At 39.3% G+C, this 27,426-nt stretch overlaps 1 protein-coding gene across 2 annotated transcripts in view; it reads left to right on the top strand.

The window, feature by feature from the left end:
* LOC142349203 (palmitoyltransferase ZDHHC3-like) overlaps positions 1-27,426 on the top strand; it is a 335,645-nt gene that overhangs the window by 265,324 nt on the left and 42,895 nt on the right. Inside the window, exons 2-3 of one of the 2 annotated variants that reach the window (XM_075400611.1) lie at positions 3,233-3,293; positions 20,305-20,711. In XM_075400611.1, coding sequence (XP_075256726.1) covers positions 20,321-20,711 — 391 coding nt within the window. In that variant the 5' untranslated portion in view covers positions 3,233-3,293; positions 20,305-20,320. Of the gene's footprint in view, positions 1-3,232; positions 3,294-20,304; positions 20,712-27,426 lie in introns of those variants that run through there. The other variant, XM_075400613.1, reaches the window with a different exon arrangement.

Raw genomic sequence — 27,426 nt, forward strand, 5'->3', positions numbered from 1 at the left:
CCAATTGAGAGCTAGCTTAGGGCAGATTTTAGATTTAGTTCGCAATTCTAAATGAAATCAAAGCGTCAGACCAATAAGTAAAAAAAGTTTTCTTTATCACATTGAAACAGGATATAAATGGGGAAAACGAATGTCACGTTGTTAAATTCATTAGTGATTTTGTAGTTCCGTGAAAAAAACGTTAATTTTTTTTCAAGTTTTTTTGTTTTCAGGCGGAAGATGACTTGTCCTTTTTTGAAATTTTGGGGCAGATTTTTCCAGGAATTGTTTTTCGGTGATTCACAGGTTTTAGAATCGAATTCGGAATACAGGAAAGTGAGTTTTGTCATACTGGTTTTGCAAAAAGTGTAGTTGTTACAAAGCTGACAAGCTAGTTTAGATTTTGAGCACATATGGATTTATTGGTGCGGTGTTCTCTGGGTCAACGTGATTCTTATGACAGGAATTAACAATGCTGCAGGCGGATTGTCTTACCTTTTTGATCTTTTCAGAGCTATTTTAACCTTTAGGAGCATTTTTGAAAGTTTTGTATTGTTTAGCTCTTTTTAGTTCTTATTAGTTTTAGGTTGCTTTTGAATAAAAAAATTTGGTTAATATAAGTCAAGTTATGGCCTGTTTTCTCCATATTTGAAATTTTTTGCTTAATTGATTCTATGTTATCGAGTTGATAGCGTCTTTCAGAAATCGCCACTTGTCAAACATTTTTTGAAGAAATGTTACGCATCTTGTTCCTATGTTCTCACTTTCAAGTTAAAATAGTGAATAATTTAATAAAAATGAGTACATGGTTGTGGCTTCATTCAATTTTCTATTTCGAAACTTTTCCGCAGTCTCGTGGTTGTTTTTGCCTCAATAAAATTTTTTGCCACCGCTTCCCATTAATGCATTCTCAAATTAAAATATTTCTGCTGCTGATTCTTTAGTCTGCTTGAATTAGGCAGCAATCTCGTTTCAAATTGTTAAGATCGCGCTTCAAAACCTCGGAATAGCAATTTTTCAATGACTTCTGACACAGGCAATGAAATTGTGCGCGTAGTGTAGCGTCTTTTGTTTAATAGCCGCAAAAAGCGATAGCTGGGGCTAATTTGCGTCATAATTTGGTCGAAATTATTGTTACAACCATTTTATCGCACGATCACTTCAAATCTGCTTTTTTAAAATACAGTAATGCAATTTCGACTGAATTGCGTGCGTGACGTCATTTTTCACTCTTAGTGGCGAGTTTTTCTTTTTCGTGATTAATTTTTTGGTCACACATAACTTACCTCACTCTCAAGAATGACTTCTTCGCACTGAAATTGACTTCTCTTCACTTTATTTCAAAGAGTTAAGGTGAAGTGAATGTGTCACTCAAATTGCAGGTTATTTGAGAGCAGCTAGTAGAGGCATCAATAATACAATTTTTTTAGTCAAGGAAGTTTCCCTCAATTATCTAAACAGGTAAAAGTGCGTTTGGAATCATTTTTGACAATTCCAAGCAAATATTACTCTTAGTGTCATTTTTCATTTTTTTTGTACCATTTGGCCTTAAGCTTTTCATCAACTTAAGCTTTCTTTCTATTTTGGGTTGCCTTTGATGAGTTTCGTGGTTGATCCTGGAATCAGTCGCTTTGGCTCTTTTGGTTGTCTCTCTCTGTAACTGACATCCAGATTGAGTTGTTTTGTTGAAGATTGAGTAAATGTGAGCAAATTTTTGAAACCAAGAGTGCTTCTATAGGTCAAGGAGCTACCATGAAGGGACACTTGAAAGCTCCAGAGGACAATTTTCACTAGAATAAATGATAGAAATTTTAGTTTTCCGTTTTTTCTTGTTACTTTGCTTTTGTTGTTTATTATATTTCTGCCAGTTGGGGTTATGAGCGCTTGAGCAGAAGTAATATATATATATTTTAAAATGTTGTTTGGCAGGTAGCATTTTATCTGTGTGTATAATTTTGTTCGAGAATTTTGTACAGGCTATTGTTTTTATTAGCTGCAAATCGATAGCTGAGGCTATTTCTGCCCTTCTTTTTATTTAGTCATTAAGATTTTTGTAACGACCATATGACGTCACAATCACTTCAAATCTGCTATCTGTTCATTCGTTTTGCGTTCGTGTTGTCATTTTTCACTCTTTTTGGATAGTTTTTTGTTCATTTGCATGATTTTTATTGTCACACGTGACTCACCTCACTCTCAACATTGACGTACTTACTCTGAAAATGACTTTTCTTTACTTTAATTGAAAGAGATAAGGTAAAATGAGCGCATGCCACTCTAATTGAAGGGTATTTGAGGGCAGCTAATAGAAGCAGCAATAAGTTAGACATTTTCCTAATCAAAATATAACATCTCAGCATTTAATATAAAGAAGTTTCTTTTTGGTCTGTTTCCTTACTATGGATTTGAGACTGCAGTTCTACAAAGCTATTGCGGTTTTTTTCTGTCAGTCTACTAGCTATGTTTTACTTTGTCCTTGATTTCTGTTAATTTCTGTCCGTTTTGTCTAAATGAGCTCTTTGTGTTGTTTTCTGTCAATTAGTACTCGTTTGATTAATGACAAAACTAATCGTATTACAAGGTCTTGTGCCAATAGTTGTTCTCAATTCGCAACTTGTAAAGAAATATTTATCAGATGATTCGTCAGTTTTTGGCGGTTAGTTTTCTCATGTTAATTTTCCTGTTGTCGTTTTTGTGATTTTTAGTATGATGAAGTAGGTGGTGCATCAGGTTAGTGAAGTTAGTCAGTTTTCTACTTCGAGTCGTTTCTCGAATTCTTCCGTCTTTGTTTTATTCTTAATTTAGCGTGTTTGCGATCTTTCGAGTGGGAGAATTTTTCGTCTCGAGTGGCGAACCGAAGTCAGAATTTTTCTGATTGTTGTCTTTCGCATTGTAGCTGAAATTGAACAGAAGCCGGCAAATCTTTAAAGGCATTAACGTTTAAATTTTATTTGAAACTAATGATAGCATTAGAAATCAGAGTTCCAATTTTTTACTTGGAGTTTTTGTTTTCGATCTGTGATCTTTTGACTAATTGTCACCAGTCTCCTTCGCGGCTATTGTCTACTTCATGTTATGTTTAATATATAGAATTACCCGAACTACCTCTACCGCTGCCTATTTTTGCTGATATTTTCGGGAAGATGAGTCTTCCAGTTCCATGTTCCTTAATATAATTTTTGTGCCCAGAAACCAAGCTTTTAAAGTCGCAAGGAAAGTGTGCGTGTGGGTCTATATGGTTGTTGCTACTTTCAGATTTGTTGCAGCTGATTAGTTTGGCCTTCAATCAAGATGTTGTAGCTGCTTTGAACACAGTAGATTTCATCACATACGATAGCTCTAGCTGTTCGTCAATTTCTCCATTGCTCAATTCATTGTTCGCGAAACAAAAATACTGCTTTCATATGTTTTTAATTGCTCTCAAACGAACTGTGTAGCAATTATATTAGCCATGCGGTCTTTTTCATGCAATTTTTCGCCACCCATTTGACTTTTCGTATTAGTAGTGGAAAATGAGGGGGTCTACCGCACAGAAAAAGGATCCCTCCCTCTAGTAGCCTCGAAACCACTTTCTATATATTTCTAACAACTATTTTTTGTATTTTAGATGCTGCCTAACCACCTGGGCCATAGGATCATGATTTTTATGTTTTATAAATGCTTTTATTCAGGGTCTCTCACAAGGTTAGTTCAAACCGTTCAAACTTTATCTTTACCATTGACATTTGCCAAACAGAATAGTTAGCTTGGTATACAACTTTGTTCAATTTCTTTGAATATCAAACCTCTGTTGAACAATTTTATTATACTGTAAACTCCGTATGTGTACTTTTTCGTTTTCTCTTTGCAACGTTTAGCTTTTTATCTACAATCAAAAACCGGTTCCTTAATTTGAACTTCAAGTAAGTTAAACAATTTTGTCTGAGCTTTGTGTTGTGTAATGCTTTAGCTTACTTGTCTTTGAATAGCAATATCTTTAGAAAATTATATTAACGAAATGGTTCGAAATTGGTATAAGAAAGCATTTTCATGGTATAGGGAATATTTATGCGCAAATTATCATCGAGTTTATCAAAAGTTTCATCAATAATTTTCTTCGTCAGACGGTAAGACAATAACGTCGTCATCTTCAGGCGCTGCTCTCACTTTAATGATCTTTTGCTTTCTCGGCTTAACTATTTCGATTGGCTTTTCTCTTTTGAGAGTTGCTCGATGACCTTCTTTATTGTATCTTAGAAGGGCTGTAAATTCTCGAAGTCCCAAAGCCACATATTTCAACTCCCACATTTCGCCTTTGTTCTCAAATTTCTTGATTTGGAAGAACACTGATAGCATCAGGTCATCGGGGTCGAAATACTTCATTGAAAGTCGGTAGTAGACTTTATCGTTATCTAAATAGAAACATAATTAAACTCACGAAAGCTGTTTTAATCGTTTTCTGTATAGGGTTAGGTGAATTAGGATCTTAATTAAAATTCAACTCTTCGACTAATATCACATATTGCTGAAATTATAAAGTGCGATACTACCTTTGATGTCTCGTATCACCTCGCAATTCTTTGAATCAAGCCGCATTCTTTCGCACGCCTCAATATGTATCACGAGACGTCCATCTGCATTGATTTTGCCCTCAGTGATAACTCTGATAAGGTCAGTGTCCATCATCACCGTGTTTATTAGGGACCTGAAATGTTCTTCAGGTAATGTAAGATTTTGGTACAAAAATCTTTCACCGTTCGAATATTTATAAAGCGATATTTCAATTGTTGCGCCCTCCGTGTTATCTTCTCTCCAAATTCTCACAAAGCGCGTAGAGGTTTGGTATTCAAACAGATAACCAGACCTTTGTAGTGTATTTAGTTTTAAGTTTAAATTTTGTTTTTGTGAAAGAGCTTAGGATGGTAATTTGCCGATTTGTGGGCTTTTTATAACCGTTATCAATCTCAGATAAGTCTGTATCTCGACGGAAGAGAAATTTATAACCGCAATTTACGGTTTTTACCTTGCGGCGCATTCCATTTAGGGGGTCTCATCGGCGTTTTCTTTTGTGGTGCATTGGAGAACATCTTTCAAGTTTTGTTAGTATTCATAATCTTAAGCAGTCGGCAAACTAGATTTCGCTCCGATAAAATTTCAGGTTTTTCCGCTCGCAAATTTTCATTTTCTAAATAATAATCCTGCGGACCGCTTTCGACTTTCAGACTCAACCAACTCCAACAACTAGCCTGCATCTGGAACACGTTTTTGCGACAACAAGACGATACTGTCCTGCAGCTTTCATTCTAATTTGGGTTTGGAGCCAATCAACGCGTCAAGAATTCATTTCAACACACAGAGAAAGGGTATGTGTTGTCTTAGATAAATTCAATTCTGCAGTTGAAGCTCTGCGAAGCCAGGATGTGTTTAAACACTCCTTTTTTTAAGATGCCTTATTTTTCTGATGCCTTTTACAATATTGTCTTCGCTTAAAACTTATCGATTCTTGAGCAACAAGAATTGCTTGATTGTCTGATCATTGAAAAATATTGCGGTAGGGGTTAACATATGCCCAAATTTTTTTACTTCTGTTCAATGTGCACGTTTTTTAAAATATTGAATTTGTAGAGAAGCTGCTCTAGGGGTTAATTTATGCTCAAAATTTTTGCATTTCGGTTCATTGGTCAATGCAATTTTTTTCAAATTTGATACTAACAACTCTATTCAGTTATTTGATAATTCCTAAATCACTGTTCTAGGGGAAAATTTATGCCCAATTTTTCAATTTTGTGTTTCGTTGTGCATTCTTTTTAAAAACTGAACATCGGGGTTTCTCAAACCTCCCTAAATTTTTTCCAAATACAGCTTCAGGGGTTAATTTATGCTCAATTTGTGTTCACTTCGGATCAATACTTAATGCAGTTGTTTTGAAACTTGGAAATACTTCCTGCTTTAAAGTGTGCTTTGTTACCCAATTTTAAAAAACACTTCACTAGGGGGTAATTTATGCCCAATTTTTTCTCCGGTGATACTTATTAATTGCAAATTCTTGAATTTACTAATACATCAAACCACCTCGCTTCAAGGTATCAAACTTAGAAGTGAAAAAGGGGTTGATCGTTGCCTTGTTATGCCATCGAAAAATTTTAAGCTCGTTTTGCAATAAATACCGATCACGTTTACGTAGGGTTCAATGATATCGTGCAACTTCTGCGATGAAACGTTCCAGAGCAGAAAAGATCTTGCTCTGCATAGACAGCAAAAGCATTCTAATCTACCGGAAAGCAACTTCAGTTGTGGGCACTGTCAGGTAGTTTTCACCTTGGCCAAAAACTTGGTGCGTCATCTCAAGAATGTGCACAAGTTTCCGAGGACTCTTCGCTGCAACACTTGCCATACTTTCTTTGGGAGTGAGGAGTCTTGGAAGGGACACTGTAGGTCACAACATTCTGTTCTCCCTGGTGTTGAGCTGGCGCAGCCATCCACAAGTGGGGCTGAGCAGTTTGAGTTGGAGAGGGAGAGAAAGGCAGTGAATGGACATTTTCAATCCTATCGTCTCAAAATTGTTGGTGACCAAATTTTTGATCCTTTTGAGTTTCTAGTAACAAACGAGATGGCAATTAGAGATTTTATTACAAACCGTTTGGCAGAAATAGTTACTGCGAAGGTAGGATTGTGTATAGAAGTGAAATTTACAAAACCTTTGCTCGAAGAAAGCACGATATCGTTTTTTCACAGTCCTCTGGAGAGTGTGACCACTTGCTTCACATCAGATGAATATTTTGCTCACGTTGATAAATTGCTCACGAAAATTAACGTTTTTTGCACTGCAGGCAGCGGATGGGTTATTGACCGGTTAAACATGGTTGAACTCAAGTTATCAAAATATTTTCCACTTCGTGCTGGGTCTTATATTCCAACGCCTACTATTTTAGAGAATCAGCGCAAGTCTTTGCTCAATATTAAAAATTTGAGGGATAATTTGTGTTTTATCTACTCTATTCTCGCGTTTCTTTTTCCTGTTAGGCAGAATCAGGAGCGATCACAAAGTTACAAAAATAATTCGAGTTTTCTCATATATAATCCTAGAAAAATGCCAATGGCCCTGTCCGATATTCCTAAATTTGAAAGAGATAATCATCTCAAAATAAACGTTTATGCTTTGGAAAAACGAAATATTTTTCCGGTTTATTTATCTAAGTATACTGGCACTGCTCGTAGAATTCATCTTTTGCTTTTGTCGGACGAAAACAGCTGGCATTATTGTTTAATTAAAAACTTAGATCGTGTGCTTAAAATTCTTCTGCGAACAACGAACACCGCGAACTCCAAAAACAACGAGCGAAAGTTTTGCGAAGTTTGTTTACAAAGTGTTGCACGTGACAAATTTTCACTTCACAAGTCCTTGTGTTCTTCTCTACAACCGCAGATTATTGAAATGGCTGCTAAAGGAACAACGCTTTCTTTCAAGAACTGGCATAAAACATTTAAATGTCCGTTCGTAGTTTATGCTGACTTAGAAGCTTTTGACGTTAAAACTGAAGATTTTGATTTGGCTGCAGAACAAATGCAAAGTGGTTTAAATAGCGGTGGTGCCTCCACAACAGTAATCGAAAATCAGTACCCGTGCAGCTTCGGTGTTGTTCTCGTTGACGTGCGCCTTGGACATGTAAAAATGGAAAAGTTTTATCGTGGAGATGACTGCATTGCTGTATTAATGAATACCTTAAGATCGTGGGTGAGATGGGCCCACACGGAACGTCAACGATTTCGATTTTTAAACATGTCAAAGACTCGTAAACAAGAAATGTTACAGAATTGGATGGAGCCTTGTTGTATTTGTCATAAAAGTTTTTCTGGAGAGCTGCATGACAGTTCTGAAGAAAAAGTTGTGCACCACTGTCATGTTACAGGAAAAATTTTTGGTGTTGCACACAACTCCTGTAATTTAAAAGTGACAGTCGGATCTTTCCTTCCTGTCTTTTTTCATAATCTTTCTCGATATGATGCACATCATATTGTGAAGTACCTGAAGTTGGAAGATAACGAACAACTTTCAGCCATCTCCCGGACCGAAGAGACGTTCATATCTTTTTCAGTTCACGTTCCTGTCCGTTCCTACATCAACAAGGCCGGAGTTGAGAAAACAGTTCGTCACGAAATTCGATTTTTAGATAGTATTAACTTCATGGCTTCTAGCCTTGACGCTCTTGCAAAAACTCTTCAAGATTCTGACTTGAAGCTTCTTCGCCATCGTTTTCAACATTTTAATGACAACGAATTCAAAAAAATTAGAGCCAAGGGCATCTTCCCCTACTCGTTTTTGGATTCAAAAGAAAAATTTCAAGCTGCTCTACCGGAATACGGTGAAGAGTGGAGAAACACGTTAACTGGAAAAATTGACGTTACTCCCGAAATGTATTCGCAAGCAGTTGAAATGTATCAGCTGCTGGAATGCCGCAATTTCGGGGATTACCACGACGTTTATTTACAAATAGATGTTTATTTGTTGGCTGATGTTTTCGAGTTGTTCCGAACTGTGTGTATTTCAGTGTATCGCTTAGATCCCGCGTATTTTTACAGTGCTCCAAATTTGAGCTGGGATGCTATGCTGGTAACAACCGAGGTACAATTAAGTTTAGTCGATGATATTGATATGCTTCTTTTTTGCGAGAAGGCTATTCGTGGTGGGCTTAACGGCGTTGGTGCTCTTCGGCATTTCAAAGCCAACAATAAATATTTGAGCACCTATAACCCTGACCAAGTGTCAGTATATGGTGCATTCTTTGACGTCACTTCGCTTTACGCTGGAATTATGATGAAAAAGTTACCGAAGGATGGCTATCAGTGGTTAGAGTGTAGTTCTGTAGAGGAGTTGTTCTCTAAATATGAAGCTGACAATAATGTTGGCTTTTTTGTTGAAGTTGATCTAACCTACCCTCCTGCTATTCATGATAAACATTACGATTTTCCTCTTGCGCCAGAAAAACTTTTCATCAAAGATGATTGGCTCTCACCGTACAGCAAAAAGTTTGCGGGAAATCGTGCGCCTGTACCAAAGCTAGTTGAGACTCTTTTTGATAAACGAGGCTACATTTGTCATATTGAGAACTTGAAGTTTTATTGCAGCCAAGGTCTCAAGGTTACTGCGCTTCATCGTGTACTTCAGTTCAATCAGTCGAATTGGCTGTCACCCTACATTGAGAAAAACACTGAAATGCGAAAAAAAGCAGCTACACCTTTCGAAAAGAATTTTTATAAGTTGATGTCAAATGCGTGTTTCGGAAAAACGATGGAAAATAAACGAAACAGAAAAAACATTCAATTCGTTTCAGAAGAATTCCAGGCCAAGAAACTTACTGCTAAGCCTACCTTCAAATCTTTTCGAATCATTAATGAGCACCTGTGTTCTGTATACTCTTCTATTCCGAAAATTAAATGGGACAAACCGACCCCTGTGGGTGCCGCAATTCTTGATTTATCTAAGTTGGCTTTATATCATTTTCATTATAATGAAATGAAACCGCGTTATGGTGAAAAAATTTGTGTTACGTACAAAGATACTGATTCCTTGTTGTACCGCATTGAAACTGACGACCTGTATGAAGACATGCAAAGTTTCAAACACTTATTGGACCTTAGTGATTACCCGCCTTTACACCCACTTTATGATCCGGTTAACAAAAAGGTTCCTCTGACCATGACTGACGAATTGAACGGAGAAATTTTGCAGGAATGTGTTGTACTCCGATCAAAAATGTACAGCATTCAATTTCAAAGTGGGACCAAGCAAAGCGCTAAAGGGGTGCAAAAGTGCGTAAAGAAAACACTTCATCACGACAAGTATTTAGAATGTCTTGAATCGGGAAAGAGCACTAGAGCAGCAATGACGAGAATTCATTCCGATAACCACCAGATAAAAGTTTCGACAACGAATAAAATTGCTCTCAGTTGTTTTGATGACAAGCGATATATTGAGTTAAATGGTATCAACACACTTCCTCATGGACATTATAGTTTACAGCAAGTGCCGCCGGTCGATGAAAATGTTGTTTCGGAGCATGAGTTAGTGAGCAGTGACAGTGAGAGCAGTGAAAGTGATATGCAAGACGAAGGCGAACCTCCTGTTTTTAAAATTTTACCAAACAACCAGATTAGCCCAGCTACTTCTGCGGCTGACACTTTCGGTTATTTCTATTTTTTTGTGTTTCCAGGTTTCGATTTTGACACAATTTTTCTTGTTTCAGCACCTCCTGATCCAGGTTTCTTGTACCGAGAAATTGACGACAATGAGCCAGTTGTTAATTGGAGTGACTTGAGTGATCTGGAAGAGGAAGCTTCTGAATTGGACGACCTATCTCGTAATCCGTTCATAGATAATGAGGCCAGAGAATGCAGTGCCTCGGAAAGCGAAGTTGACAGTGAAGAAGCACTAGATTTTGGCTCGAATTTGAATACAATTGTCGCTACTAGTAGTACTACTAACACTCCCAAAAAGATTTCTTATATTAATAATTATGAAAGCAGTGATAGTGATCAACCTCTGCCGAAATATAGGAGACGGCAAAATATTCTGGCCTTAGACTCCGACTCTTAGATTAAATGATTGGAAGGAATAATCAGTCACTCAATGTAACCTAAATTATTAAGTTGGTTGTTTAATCTTTCTTTCTGTCTGCTTCTATAGCATTAGAAAACAACAAAAAAGCTTGCAGTTGTAAAATTCTATTACTAAATAATATTAAACACATAACTGGTTTTCAGCTTTGTATTAAAAAATTGAATCAAATTTATCTCATTCATTCGTCCAACATTTTGCACAGTTTTAAGAATTTTCATTTTCAGTTGTTTCATAGTCTCCATTCTGGTCTTCTTTGAGAAAAATATGTTCAAAGATAAATGATGACTGTTTGAAATTAACTCAAGGGCTGTATAGATACAGTAGAGTCCACACAGGTTTGACGACTTAGACTGAATGGGCGGCGATGAAACAACTGAATGCACCTCGTAAGAGTGCCTATCAGAGTAGAGGTTAGCAGGTCGTCGGTACAGATGATCAAAATAACTGATTGATATATCAAGACTATTCCATATCACTATGTTTGTGAACCGGACAGGCTTTTTTGCGTTTGCTCTGAAAAGTAATGGGAAAGAAATAATAAGTATCCAGTGCGTTCCAGGAAGTTTTTTTGGTGACGTATTGACTATCTGAAAGCGGATTTTGCCGCTTTGTTTAATTCGAGGAAAGTTATCAGCTGACCACACTCCTCCAAAGGCGAATTTTAAATTACTGAATTGTTGACAGACTCTTTCTATGGTGATATTATCCATGTAATAGTGTTTGATTTTTTGCAATATTGCGACTACTATCTATGAAAACTTGACTGAAGCGCTCTCCGATTAGAAAGATTTCAACTGCTTCCGGCAGGGCTTTTGAGAATAATAATTTCAAAGTAATCGGGGCTCCTGTAAGTTCGGGGAACAAGGTCAAGTTTTTCGATGCTTCCTGCGAAGAGGTCAAATCAAAGGTGGACATGTATTTGTTTTCGAAGCCGTCAAGACTTATTTTGTTTCACCCGTTTTTGAAACCCAATGCTGTCATCGTGTTATAATACAGACGAGTGTTGTCTTCTGTATCAATTGGTGTCCCTGCAATTGGCAACCCGTTACCTCGAACTATTTCAATACGTTTGAGGTCAAATTTTTGGTAGTCAAAGGGGTTTGTGCTGTATGATCCCCTGAATTGGGCGTTAGGGACCATACATAGGGTCAAACGTCGGATGGGTTCTGTTCCGAAAATCGATTCCTTAATGAATGAGTTTTGCCCTGCCTGAATTATAAAACTTTTACAAAGGGATTCAATGTAGGGGTATCGAGCTGGCGCTTTGGTGAGTGCGCGCTCAATTGAAAGACGTACTGACTCCGTCAGTGTTATTTTTCTTACAAAAAGAGATGCTTTTTCTATTATTGCTGCGTACATTTTATTGTCTTGTGCAATTAAGCTGAACTCGTTGCTCGCACGGTAAAGTTTAATGCGGAGCTCTACCTCGGGTATGAGTAATTTTTCACATGTGAAAAAATCAACATACAGTGCGCCATATAAATCCGTCGTGTAGTTTTTATTTAATGTTTTTTTCAACCTATCCGTAAACCATCTGCCTTTGTCTCCGTCTGCTATAGCTGAATCGAATTCGTAACCTTGACAAATAGTCCACGAGTCTTTACTGTCACTGTTTGTTGTTAGCTCTGTCTCTAGAAATGCTCGGTGATGGTATGTATTGTTACTGTCGGCAACCAAAATCCCGTTAAGATAAATTTCAATTTGAGAGAACAGGCTGTGAAGTGTGTTGTTGGTAAAAACAACAGGTTCACCGTCACTGTAGTCTATTTTTTCCTGTCCATTTGGCTTGTAAATTGCTGCTTGAACGGCTAAATGAATATAATTCATGTCAATACAGTTTCTCTGGTCACCACTGATTACAAAGTCTAGTGTTGGTCCCCTTGGTCCGGTTTGGGGGAAGACTTCTTGGTCATGTCCACTCTCGTAATTGATCAATACGCTCGGTTTTTCGAAAAAATCTAAAGCTGTGTGTGTAACCGGGTTTGCTATGTCGTCTGCCAGGCTTTTGAATTCCAAATTTGAATTGGACTGTATCGTCATTTTGCTGTACTATTACTACTTATAAAACTAATGATGATCTTGATTATGATGGTTGGTTGGTTGGTTGGTTGGTTGGTTGGTTGGTTGATTGGTTGATGATTAGCTAGCTAGCTCGCTACCTATCATCTAGCTTGCTAATAGTATTTGATGTTTGAAAAAATTTCGGACCGACTGCGTTTCGTTGGTTTTTTTGTAGAAGTGACGCTTGAAGCTGCGTTCTTCCGTTTTCTGCTGCCAGCGATCTTTGTTCCTGCTGGTGCTGATAACGCTTTTCCGTCATGACGTTTTTTCACCGATCCCAACCGGGGGAGGGCCACGCGCTCGGGCGGAACGGGTCGCGCTTTTTGCGCCGGTCGCCCCCGCTGCGGTCCGCTAGCCCGGCGCGCCGCCCCGGCCGGCTTATTGGACGGTTGTGCAACAGCGAGACTTTCAGAGATTGACTTTTTCACTGAATCCTTAGCAGCTGTTCTAATTTTCTTTCTTCCTGCAATGACCTGTCCAATTTCTGGTATTGCTGCTGTCACTAAGTTTTTTCCCAATTTTTTGGCCAATGGTAAAGCATACTTTTTCAATAATGGTAGAGCACATCTCCCAACTCGTACCGCAAGTGCTCCAAGCCCTGCTGCTCCTGATCCAAATTGACGAGCTGGTCCTCCATGGGCTGCTTGGGGGCTGCTGCCGCCGCCGACTGTACCAATTTGAGCATCATAGTGAGCGTCCATCTGAAGTGATGTATGTTATTGCTTGCTCTGACTGACTGACTGACTAACTGTTTGATTGATTGAATGAATGGATAAATAAATTAATTATTGGCTGAGCTGGTTAATAATTTTATGTATGATTATTTGGGTGATTGATTGATTGCTTGATTGATTGACTGATTGAACAAGAGTTCAAATGTTTCAATTGTTTTCAACTGTTTGATTTTCAACTGTTTAACATTTGATTGACTTTGCTACTTGATAGATACAGTGAAGAAATGGTATCTATCATTGAACTTGTCTGAATTTAAGGGTCAAGCATGTTCGGCCGACTGATAAAAATGGCATTAGCTGGCCTGTTTCGTCTCTGAGGGTAATTGATATTGATTGAAAAGAAGAATTGACAACTGTCTTCCATTGCAGGTTTGAAAAAGACCGGTAGCTGATGATGCTCCCCTTCCTGTTTTCCTCGTCTTGTGTTTGCTATGAGAGCGACTGTCCTTAAAAGTGAGGTAAATGTGTTGCCTAAAATTTCGTCTTGAATCAGATCACAATAAACAAACATTGTGTGGCGTCCTCCAGAGATGTCTACAGGAAATATTGGAGTTGAATTTGGCGAGAGGTCTTCAACGCCTAGTATGTTTTTCAAATCCAACGAAACCAACCTGATTGTTTTATCATTATCGTTGCTCACACTTTCATCCTCGCTTGTGTTTGTATCCGCCGTTATGAAGCCGGCTTCCTCATCCTGATTCTTTTCGTTGCTTCTATCCCTCTTTGCTGCTGCTGGTCGGATACGTAACAGTTGGCTATGTCTACTGACTGACCACTCGATAGGTCATGTCTGTTGTTTTCTGGAATTGTAGACTCTTTCGCATATCTTTTCCAGGACTTGATCTGCTGATTGATAAATTCCTTGGGGAATGCTAATTTTTTTCGGTGGGGGATCCTCCTCAACTCTTGTCGTCCATATTGGTTTTCGTTTTCTTCGTGAAATTGGTACGAATACTTCCTTGTTTATCGCTGGTTCAATTGGAGCTTCGAGTTCACCCGCATTTGCTGCTTCATCCTCATCTTCCTCTTCTTCATCAGTTTCACTCTCTTCGTTTTGGGCACAGTTTATTTCAACAATACCACTTGTGACATTTTTGACATTTGATGGCCATGATATTTCCAATAGGGCAACTTGCCACAAACCTTTCGATTTGTTCAGATCTATGACTCTTGGTAGCAGATTTGAAAATGTTGCGAGGGTATTGTTGGGAAAAGTTTCAGTTGAGGAATTGGAAATAAGGTTCACAGTAAAAGTGCTTGCAGGTACTTTCATTCTTCTAGGAATTTAACAAGCTCAGACTCATAAAATCTTCCGCTTATCTCTTCATTTGAGTCATTAGATACAATTCTATAGGTAGGGGGATCTAATGTTAAAACTTCTGTTACTCGAAAAACTTCGTGGCTAAACTGTATTTTGTATCCACGATGGAAGGTCTCAATTTTCCTCCGAATGCGTACTGTATCGCCTGTTTTAAATTTTGGTTTCTGGAGCCTACCGTTTAGGTTCAATGAGACAAGATAACTGGTGTGTTTGTTTAATACATTCTTCGGTGCTAGACCGGTTACTCGATTCACACGTCCGTTTATAACTTTAACAAAATTCGGAAGTTGGTCAACGTACTTTGTGGTGTGACTTTCGTTCATGTACTTGTAAATAAGAGACTTTAGAGATCGAAGGTTTCGCTCTGCGAATGCGCTCTTTTTCTCGTTGTGAGTCTGATAAACAATAATTTTGTTTGCTTCACAAAAGTTTTTGAATGCTCCAAGAAATTCTTTTCCGTCGTCAACCCATACCCTTTCAGGAGATATTTTCTTCTTTCCTAATTTCAGCATTCTCTGGAAAGCTTTTTTTGTAGTTGATGCGTTTTTATCCTTCATGGGTTCAACTCTCAGATAGCGACTCAATGTGTCCACAGCTACAAGCAAATATCTAACGTTTTTATTTTCGCTGGCAATTGACTGCATATCTGCTAGATCTATAGACCAGATTTCGTTTATTCTGTATGACTGCACTTTGAGACGCAGAAAGCGCTGCCTGGCTTGTTTAAATTTTGTAAAAGTGGAATTTGTTGCAAGGTAGTTTTCAACTGTTGACCTTCGGATGCCTGTCTCCTTGGCCAAGCGATCAACGCTGCCGTATGAACTGGGAAACCCAATACGTGTGTAAAATTTCTGAGCTTTTCTATAGTCGGCGTTTTCTGTAAGCGCCGACGATACTATTCTCTCGCTTTTGCATTTAGTGCAAGTGAATGTGTTTTTATCATATTCAGAGGCATTTGCAAGTCCGCTGCATTGAAAGTGTACCCAACCACATATTGTGCAATAGAATAGAGGCCTTAATCTTGTACTTTTTCCAAGAAACTTTTTACATGATCCGCATTTTAGTTTCTTTTTGGAAGGTCCTGGGTGCCTTTCAATTCCGGCCTTTAAAAGCAGAAACCTTACAATAGTTGTATGGGCAAAGGTTTTTTTGAAGTTATTTAAAACATCGAACGCCATGGGAGCTGCTGACCTCTGGTGTTAGAATGTTGTTGGGGTGCGCACGAGGCCGCTTGTTTTGCGCTCTTGTTTCCGACAAGGTGACTACCTATTTTCAGTTCCTTAAAAATATGGAGATCTTCCGAGGATATTTTTTTCGTTGGAAGCTGCAGGTTTATCAAAATTTCGATTAGGTCTGATGTTGAAGAACTTCCGTCGAAGTTACCATGCAGCTTTCCAGTGTTACCGTCTATGCTTATTAGTGTTGACTCATTTAAAAGTTTGATTATTGTCTTGCTGCGTTCAATTTTTCCTCCGCTCAAGCCTGATTTTGTTAGCTCATCAATAACACACTCAACTTGTTCTGTGGTTAATTGCGAAGCTTCTTGGGACGATTTTTTCTTTTCGTCTTCTCTCCCTGATTCCGGCAAATCTACTGATTTTGAGTTCAATGCTGATGCGATGCTCAATTGAGCTAATGTCTCGCTTTCGCCTAGATTTTTGTTCCGTAGAATTGCTTGTTTTGTACTTTCTTCTCCGGACGGTTGGGAAATTGCGGCGGTAGTAAGTTGTTTGTAAGTGTCTACTGAAATTAGTATGAATTCGTCGGCGGCTGACTGTGTCATATTGTAGACTTGAAGTATTTTTGAATCGGATCGTTAATCATTTTTAGTAGTCTGATCCCTTTGTCTGTTGACAGCAGTTTCCGCTTGCTGTTGATTTTCACACGCCTGTCACACAATATGGAAATAATTCTTTCGAAGGTTTTAAATTTATTGATTGCTTGGTTGTCAAGGTTTAGAGAAACTGTTCCTTTAATGATGTTAAATACGCAGTCAATAATGAATTTAACAAACGTCTCGGAACAGTGGAGGAGAAAAAATTTTTGCAGTAATGGTTTAAGAGTTATAAAGAGATCTAAAGTACTCAGATGTTGTGAACGATTCATCAAGTTTGATTATATTCTGCGGTGTGCTCGAGCAATAAAAAATGGTAACGTCGCTGTTGATCTGTGAACATAAACGCAGCTTCTCATCACATCGAGGATCTAAATCAATCAATAGGTGACCAAATGGTTTTGAGGTTGCTGATTTATATGCTGATAGTAAGAGAGAACGGCAACCCAACTGCCTCCCTAGGCAATCAATTTGAACAATGTCACGGGGGTTTTTCATCAACAGCATTTGAGTGACATTTAATTCTATTGTTTTTGCATTTTGACCTTTTTGATACAAATTGTGTTTCAAAATAATGGCGTGTTGATTTTGATGTCTACCTGAGACAACAAGCTGAAGAAACTCTGCTTGATTGCATGCTTCATTATAAATATCATCAAAAATTAAAAGCTGCCTTTTTGTGTTTCCGCGGGACTTAAGTTGTTTCCAATTCAATCCCTGAACAAAGGTGATTTTACCACTTTTTGACCGCAGTTCATCATATAATGGCTGCCAATGCTGGTATATATACAAAATTATATCAAAACTTGGTTGAAATATTTTTTCATTAACTAATAGATCAGCAACTAACATTGATTTGCCGGAACCACTGGGTCCTACCACCATCATCAACAAATGTGGCTCGGTTGAGATTCTTTGAATCATTTTGGTGTGGGGATTATACAGCCCAAGCAAAAGGCCAAGACAGACCAGATATGAGGTTTGTTGTCACTATCATGATTAAAAACAAATAAATAAAGGATACATGATACAATTGAACCAATGAGCACAAATAAATGTATAATACAGAATACCAATGATCTTTCAACACTGCATCCAATCTTCCAAGGGGGTCGTTCCTGATCTTCTTTGTCAAAAATAATTTTGTTTGCTAATTCGATCGAACAGTCCGGCGAATCTGCCATTATTAGTTTGTATTGCGGCCGGGCACTTTTGGTGGCTTTGACTTGTTAGCCTCTTCAGAAGCAGACAAAAAGTAGAGAGCTAATTTGGCCGCTTCGGAAATTAATTGCAGCTCATTTAAAGTCAAATCTATTTCTGTTTGAACTAGTATGAATTTTTCATTCAATTTTTTCCAACATTGTTTCCTCAATACAATACTTGAGCTGTTGGTGTTTTGTATAACTTGAATAGCAGCTAACTTTGAAATATGCAAAGTGAATAGGTTTGGATCATAAGTTGTCATATCAAAATGGCATCTTCTGGAAAGTGTCTGACAAGAGCACTTTGAAAGCGGTCCAATGAATAATGCCGCTAATGTGACCCAATAGAAAATGGCTTGGAAAGTTTGAAATCATGTACATATAACCAGGGCCGGTTTTGTACTTTTCTTTCATAAAACCATAGGCGTCGTGAAAAATTGCATGCACTCGAAGGACTTTCGAATCTTTCAAGTATTCATGTAGTGCACTATCTCCCGGGCCTATAAGTCCACCATATGGAGCTAATTTGTCAACTGCATTGACATCTACTTTCGGATCTATGAGCATGCAAACTGCAATAAAACCATTTTTCGACTTTTCGTTTTGTGGAAACGCTCGAGAGACAAGCTTGAAATTACACAAAACTTTATTAATGTCAGCAGATTGGAACATGCGACTGATTTAAAAGGATATGAAATAGATAATGATCAAGTTATCTAATAGTTCTTATCTCGTGTTATGTTTTTTGTTTACTTTGGTGAGTCATTGGTTTTTTCCATAATTTCTTCATCCTCCGTTGCTGCATCCCAGCATTCCCAACATGAACATTGTGCATTTGTGAGTCCACAATGGACTTCAATAAACATTGAATGATCAGTTCGGTATAATGATCCCCAACCGGCTGCCAGAATGTCTACAAATGCCTCAATGGTGTCCTTGAATGGGGAGTCAGTGCTCTCGAGACTTTCAATTTTTGCAATTAGTCGCTTCTGGTACTCGGTTAATGTATTGATTTCGGTTCTGCGAGCTGGACTAGATCTCTCAATTTCCCACACCAAGTCCATTTGCTGGCTTCGCTTTGGTATGTCTTCAACTAAAGAATCAGTGTTTCGTATGAACTCTTCGAAGATGTCTCCTCGTCTTGAAATCTCCGATACGTTGAATCGCAAGAACTGTTGATTAAATGTCTGAAAGGCGCTTTGGGGCACAAACACTCGTGCTCTGATTTCGTTGAGTACTTTGCTTTCATGTCGAATAAAGGACTTGATAGTTTTCTCCATGTGTTTAGGATTATCGTTTGAATGGACAATGATGTGCTGGTGCTCCGTGGAGATGTCATCACACCATCTGAAGGATGCACTTGGTTCAATTTTGTTGGGCTCATGGTTGACGACTGCAAACTGCCAATCGGTGAATTGGTCAATCCAATGAGCTAGGCCTTTCGGTTGTCGCTGAGCGGTCAAGGTTAACTGGGCATGTTCTGTTTTACGTCTCTTGACCGATAGGGACTCAACAGTTTGCTGAGCAGGAAGTAGAATTTGGGCACTGTATATAATGAATCGAAAGCTACTCGGTGGGTTGCTCAACATTTTTGTTGTGTTGCTATTGTAAGAAAAAGGCCTGTTTTATAGGCGGGTTTTATTTGCTTTTGATAAAAAAATTATCGAAAGAAAGATAATGGGAAAATTCCAAGACCTGCACCGTCTCAGTGGAATTTTCTCAGTTTTAGTTGGAATCTGGTGGAAACTATGGGGCTTCGAAAAGTCGACCTGATTCAGTTGGGATTGCGAGCGAGGTTAACCAACTGAACCAAGTTGACTTTATTTTATGACCATATTTTCAGTTGAAATACTCACTTTATAATGTGTTAACAACCGTAACAGTTACGAATTATATTGCGTTTGAACCTTACAGCAGTTAGTTCTGGTAGTGCAGTGGTTTAGGCATTAATCTAGAGTTGTTGAAGTGTAATTTTGACTTAGGTTCGAGACTGGATGGGAGGGATCCTAAAACTGTGCGGTAGACCCCCCTTTTTTCACTACGAACTGTGTAGCAGTTATATTAGCCATGCGGTCTTTTTCATGCAATTTTTCGCCACCCATTTGACTTTTCGTATTCAAAAGCGGTATAAACCGGTAACGCCCGGAAGGCATTAAGTTCTCTCAGAGCCTTTCGGCTTACTAGACTCTAAGTATGCGATTCGCCGAAACTGTTTTGGAGACATAAATTATGTTGTGAAGGGTGGTTTAATCCCCACTTACTTCACGCCGCATCCCAAACTTCTGCACATTGTTGCACTCGTAACACAGCGCACTCACCCCGTGCCCCCCGCCGCCGCGCTCACCCCACGCCCCTTCTTCAATTAAATTAAATCTATCCTCCCTAAACCGTAGCTAGCTACCGAGGAAGCCAACCGCTCGCCAGTCCTTTGAGAAAAACTGGCCCAGTCAGTTAGTCGGGTATGTTTTGTATAGATTTGAAAAATTGCGTAGCTTTGTTTTTGTATGTCAGAGTTCTATGAATATAAAGCAATGCAATCTGAATGAAAAATTGAAGAGCTATCTGATGTGATTGAGCTTGACTCAGTACTGAATGCCGGAAGTTGCCACGTTGGATCCCTCTCAGCAGTCAAACAGCCACCACCATCCGTGGAGCTGGAACCAAACTGGCGACAGTCCAGATTCCGGCACTCCTGCCACTATGGAGAACGTCGACCTAAAAGCTCCTCCATCCAATAAGCCTGGATCCCCAATGACCAATGGACGAGCAGCTAATGGACACCTCAATACCGGGAATCAGCCAGGAATCATGCCAGCAGATTCCTCTGGTTCCTCGTCTGCTGCGAGCTCTCACAGTTCCAAAAGTAATTCGTGGAATCTGGAAGAAGTTGCTGTGCAGCCTCCCAGGGAAGTGCCCAAGAAAGTGTACAGGACTGGCAATCATATGAAGACAGTGCAGGGTCTCACCTTTTGGCTCATATCAGGTTTGAAATTTGCATTTAACATGTTTTGTTTATTGCATAGGTGACCGCACAATAGATCTAAAGGATAATAGATCGAAGACAGTAAAATGGGAGTAGATAGAAAATTACACTGATTTCATATTGGCTGTAATTAATTGAATCTAACGCAACAACTTTTGATTTGATTGGCCAATGCAAACTTGAATCATTTCATTTTTGGTCTATTCTTGCAATTGTTGCGTTCGATCTAATGTTTTTCGATCTATTATCCTTGCACTTTTACATTACGTGAAAATATCATCGAAACGGGAAACCTTGTTTCTCAAAACACATGCAAAAATCTAGAAAGCTCGTTAAATATGAAAGTTTTCTGATGTTTTGGTATAATCCTTATGAAGGTATATCAAGTTTCGTTTCTCGGGTTAGCTGTGCTATCAAATTACTTGCTTCTGATTTTAAAATTTGCATATATAAGCAAATTTGCATATATTATCACCGTTATTGTTCTAACGTTTTTTCAAAATGGGGGAATATATATGCGAGGCTGGCTTGTTTCTTTTTCAGTCAAATTGTCACTTTTTGTTTATGCATTGTAATTTCCAGAGTTTTCAGAATTTTGTAAAAGGGGAACACAATCAAATTTTGAAAGGGAGGTAAACATCAGTCTGGGGGGGGGGGGGGGCAGGGGTGACCGATCGCAGTTAAATAAAGCTAAAAAACAAAGAGAATTTTGTAGTAAATTTAGTTAGTTTAAATTGAGTTTTGATTTTCACGAGCAATTCTTCAGTTTCATGCCTAACAATTAAGGATTTGAACTATTCAATCAAAAGTTTCGGAAAAATTTCTTAAAACAAAATTTCTTTTAAAAATTAACCGAATTTTTATTTTTTCTAACTGGCATATGAACCAATTTCTTCTGTAACGAAAAAAAAAAACAGAAGACAGGCAATTTAAAGTTGTTAAAATAGCAAAAATCATATTTAAAATTGTAAAACTTCAAAAATATTTTCTCTAAATTTTAGGGTTCTTTTCAAAAAATTTTTATTTCATAACTAACTATTTGAGTAATTTCAGAACAATGATGGGGACGTAAAAACGGTTTGATTAATTGAACTACAGATAAAATTAATTCATGAAAAGTAAAATGGAAAAGGTTTTTATTAGGTGTTCATTATATTGTCAGAAAATCCTTCCACCTGCTCTCCTGTTGTGCAATGAAATAGAGAATAATTATAGTCAGAGATTGCTAGTTCCAAATAGAGAGCCAGAGATTGCTAGTTCCAAACACTAATTAATGTTCATGATTTTTATTGAATATTGGAAAAATATTTTCATTCCACTGTGTTTTGCAATTGCTCTTTGAACTATCTTATAAAAAACGTTATAAACTCAGTAAATACAACTGTAGTTCGATTGTGAATTAATCAATACATAGCGTCGTATCAAGCAACGTATAAGTTTTAACGATCATAGCAACGTGTAATCAACGATCAAGAGAACAAGTGAAACTTAGACGGCAAGGTTTTTTTGATGCTCTTTTACCGGTTTTTTTTCTGTTGTTATTGACGTCAAAATAGGTTCGTAATCCTCCAACAATTGTCTAGATAACCTAAAAATATTAAGCCGAAAACCAGCTTAATCGATACGTATCACGGTTATATTTACTTAAAATTGGGGTAAATGAACTTTTTCGGAACTTTCTACGTCTATAAGAACGTATTTTATTCATTTAGAACGATTTCTATAAGCGTTTAAAATACTCGAATCTGATTGGATAATATTATCTCGCTTACTTATTTACTTCGTAACATCCTCCGGCCCGGAAGATGTTGGGAAAACTGGTACAAAATTTTACCAGCGGGGGGACGAGTGAACCGGTCCACGTACGCAAAACTGCGGAACGCGCGATGCTGTCGGAGCCGTAACGGAGTTCCACAATCCGAGTGGTAGGGTAGTAACCCCTAGGGTTGGTTTCTTCAACTATCCAAACCAGGTCACCGGTCTTAAGGTGTTGCTCGGCAGGTGTCTACCACTTAGAGCGGCGATTCAGTGTCGGTACGTACTCTCTGATCCAACAGGACCAGATCGCATTAGCGTACGACTGCGCACGGGCGTAACATTTACCGATGGTCAAACTCATTATTGCCGACAACAGACGGAATACCGGTAGAGTATTCTCCTAAAAGAAAGTGGTTAGGCCTTATAGCGTTCAAATCGCACGGATCAGTGCTTACGGGTGTTAAAGACGCGAATTGAGAGCCTTCTCCACGAGACAAAAGGTAGTATGCAGCATCTCATCCGTGAGGCGACGCTTGCCAAGAATAGTATACAACACGCGCTTGAAACTGCGTACCAACCTCTCCCAAATACCACCTTGATGTGGTGCGCTGGGTGGATTGAACCTCCACTTAATACCTTTGTGAGCGAGCTCAGCTGCAATGTTGACAACGTGCCACTTTTCAATTCTCTCTCGGAGTTCTTTCTCCGCTCCAATCATGGCAGGTGTACCCCTAAGTGACACAAACCGCTCAACTCCCATAACACAAGAACTGGTGTTCATGGATGTAACTATCTTGACATGGACAGCTCGAGTATTGAGACAGGTGAAGAGGAAGCCCCACCTTTTCTCAGTACTACGGCGGACAGTAACATAGAATGGACAAAAGTAGTCAACGCCAGTGTTCGTGAAGGGAGGAGACTGGTAAGCAGTTCTCTCCTTAGGTAAGTCAGACATGATTAATTGCATAATTACAGCTTGCAATTATCGGGATCTCAGGCAATGTGCTTTGATGGAACGCAGTGATGATCCTAGTTACAGTACTGTATAGTGTTCCTGCACAATTGATATTAAGTATTCAACGCCTTGATGATAATGCTTTACTTGGGTGTGTACAAGGAACAGTTTTACAAACGGATGACGTGCATCTAAGATGATTGGGTACTTTACGTTAAACCCAACTTCCATTAACCGCTTGATGCGGCCCGAGGAACGGATTAGCCCATTCGGACTAATAAACCGTGAATTTGGGGCAATTCGGCTACTCCGTTTAACAGATTTACTGTCAAGAAGATCTTTTCTTTCGGTTTCAAAAGACCCTCCTTGCACCAAGTACTGCAGATGATGCTCGGCTTCGTCAAGCTCAGTAGGGTCATTAATGCTACCATCGATGTTACGGTAGCCGGCATGTTTCGGCAAAATTCGGAGCACGTATGCGGCAATGCGCAAGTACATTTGATAAGAACTAAACTTACCAAACGGAAATATTGAAGGAACGGGAGTTATGTTTTTTGACAGATATATAGAGAGATACAATGTCTTCTATAGTAACTGCTTGGTTGACGCTGAGCTTGATGTTATTAATGACGTCTTTGTTCGCTACGAAAGGGAAACTTGAATTAGATGAGAAATGTGGACGTCTGACCCAGCTGCTTAGTTGCAGAATTTCAGCGGACATTCCACGCGTACCAGCGTCAGCGGGATTATCCTTAGTTGCGACGTGGTTCCATTGGTCAACGCTGGTATACAAAATTTCACAAACGCGGTTTGCAACAAATATTGGTTGCTTTTCATTAGAGTTTATCCACTGGAGAACGGTCGTGCTGTCTGTCCACCTGCATACTTGGTTAACAGTTACAGTAAGTGCCCGAATAATTTCGTTCTTCAGCCGAGCGGAAGTAGAGCTGCTTGCAACTCCAGTTTTGGGACAGTCATTACATTGGCGCAACGCGCGCTTTCCCCAGAACAAACGCAAGCTCTGTTTTTATCTTGCCTCTAGGAGTTGTTACTCGGGCTCGAAGAAATGCGACGGCACTAAAAATATCCGGGGAATTGTCACCGAACTTATGCAATTCTACATTATCAAAGGGTCCAGTAAAATAACTTCGAGGAGTTTTGATGTTTTCAAGCTTTGGTAAGTCCGCGCTCCAAACCAAAAATCTTTGAACCTTGTCATGCGGGAGCTCATCATCCCAATGTTGTCCAGTGACACGCCAGATGTATTTTAAGAGCAGTCGAGCACCAACAGTAAACGGTGCGACAAGACCAATGGGGTCAAAGACTTTCGAGACAAGACTTGGACAGGACCAAGCTCTGCGTGAGTGACTTTGTGATAGCACAGCTTGTACCCCTACTCACAACTAAAGTGTAATTAGTGTTGTCCCACTTTAGCACTAGCACACGCGATGAATCCTCCTGACATGAAACAATAACCTTGGGCTCAGTAGATTGAGGAGAACCATCAATTCGGTCAGCCAGATCTGGCACATTGCTTACAAACTTTTTTTTAGCTTGAACCCACCGAGATGGAGACTATGTACCAATTCCTTTGATCTATTGATGGCTTTCTCATGAGACTCCACTGAGTCAAGTTAATCGTCCATGTAGAAGTTTTTGAGGACGGCTTTTGCAGCTTCGGGGTAAAACTTGGCATTGTCTCCCGCACTGCGTTGTAATGCATAGTTGGCGCATGTGGGCGAGTCTTTAGCCCCGAATATATGGCGCGCATATTGATACACTACAACGTCAGTTGTGGGGTCCTCCCGCCACAGAAGGCGAAGTGATGGTTGATCTGATGGTAATACACCAACCTGCAGAAACATTCCCTCGATGTGGGCAGAGACGGCACTTGGATGTTGTCGGAAACGAAGAAGTACGTAAATAAGGTTTTGGAGCAGATCAGGACCAGTGACCAAAGATTTATTCAGTGAGGCACCATGAAATTTTGCTGCTCCATTGAGCACCCTACGCACCTTACCCGGTTTGTTGGGCTTTAAAACCGGATGGTGGGGTAGGTACCAGTCTTTATCGGACCGGCTCTCAACCTTGTGAGCGTCCGGAACCTCAATTACATACCCATTATTTAGGTCTTCTTTGATGGTACTGGTATACTTCTCTCTAAGGTCTTCATCCGTGGCCAATCGTTTTTCCAGAGGTTTTAGTTGCACAAGGGAGGAGAAGTAATTATTTGGGAGCTTGGTGTTGTTTGCAGCTCACATCATTCCATCATCGTATCTCAGGCCATTGTGTATAGTGGTACTCTCAAGGATTTCGTGAGCCCTTGCGTCTGCTGCAGATCTTGAGTCGACCTGCTTGTTTGTCCCGAATGGTTTAATGTCGTACCATGACTCTACCTGACTTGCTAACTCATTGTCATGTTCGATATTCACTTTAAAGCACGTTGAGGTTAAACAAGAACTTGATGGTAAGGACCGCTTAAATCGCAACCTATGGGTTAGCGTACGGCAAAGGCTGAACGCTTCTCATCTGCAGAGAAGTATACTAACGGGCAGATGGCCTGATTGACATCTTGTCCGAGTATCATCTCAATGTCCATAGGAATATGTCACGGGATCAAGGACTGCTAAGTGTGGGTAAGTTTCTTGCAGGGCCTTTGCATTAATTATATCTGAGCCGACGTTCAGACTTTCTTTAACGAAAGGGTTGATGGTAAAGGGTTCGAAATCTTGATGTTCTCTTGGTTTCACAGTAACTTCAACAATCCTAGTGTCAACTACTTCTTCGGTATAATACCCTTGACAGTTAGCTTTAATGCTTTACCGTGCAAACCGAGTCTATCTGCAAGACTACCGGCCACCCACGAGTTACTGCAGGCGTTATCACACAAAACTAAAGCCTTGGTATCTAAACCTGACGAATTGACCATTTGCAATTCCGCCACCTGAAGGAGTCCATTAACATCAGTAACAGATGACATTGTTGTGGCTGGAGTTGACTAGAAGTTGCTTTACTTTGACCTATGTTGCCAGAAGGCTGAATGGTATTGGAATTGGTTGACTTTGTTGTTGAGAAAACCCTATCTGCTCCATGCAATAGTGTGTTATGCGAACTATTGCACCCTTCTGCTCGGCACTTTCTAGGATGAGGGCACAGGTGGAATGTGTGCTTGTCCCGTAAGCACGAAAAGCAAAGTTTGTTATCCGCCACCAACTTAGCTCTCTGGATTGTAGTCTTTTCCTTGAAAACTCGACACTCCCATAGCCGGTAGTTACCTTTGCGTACAATGCAGCGAGAGTAAGTGCTTACTGAAGAAGATGGAATTTGCTTCTCTGATTGCCCTTGTTTTAAATTTTCTGCAAACACTTTTGAGGTTGTTTTGGTCTTGGTTACTGAAGTGCTGTTATCTTCAGGCTTTGCCTTTGGTTGTGTTTTGTTTCATAAGATCGTGGGACTGAGCCTTTTCTTTAAGCCAATCGTTAAAGTCAAGGAGGACAGGCTTAACCCAGTGCTTTTTAACCGTAAAGAGCGACCATGACTCTTTCATGTTTGGTGGTAACTTCTGTACCGCTGGGTTAAGTAGGGAAGCGCTCCTCAAGTCAGCATCATATGATAGTGACTTGAAAACCCCAACGAGGCTGGATATGGCTTCAGAATAGTTGATAATATTATCCCTATTGTGCATTTTAAGAGGCGGAAAGTTGCTTAGTTTATCCAAGTATGCACTTACGACTGCCTGTGGCTGGCCAAATTTACGTTCTTTAAATCCTTAGTGCATTCTTGTACATTAAACCACAGTAAGCAAACTCGGCGATTGCAATCTTTGCTTTACCGGTGACGAGTGTTTTAAGGTATGTCAATTTAACGTCATCGGTGAGCGACTGCGAGTCAATCGCGCTTTTGAAATGACCATGCCACTCATGCCACTGTAATGGGTCGCCAGTAAAATCTGCAAGTTTCCACTCGGGCAAAGGGTCGTTTTTCTTACTTGTTATCGCATCA

This window comes from Convolutriloba macropyga, chromosome 11 (genome assembly GCF_964194025.1).
Source record: "Convolutriloba macropyga chromosome 11, txConMacr16.3, whole genome shotgun sequence".
In the NCBI taxonomy this organism is placed as follows: domain Eukaryota; kingdom Metazoa; phylum Xenacoelomorpha; order Acoela; family Convolutidae; genus Convolutriloba; species Convolutriloba macropyga.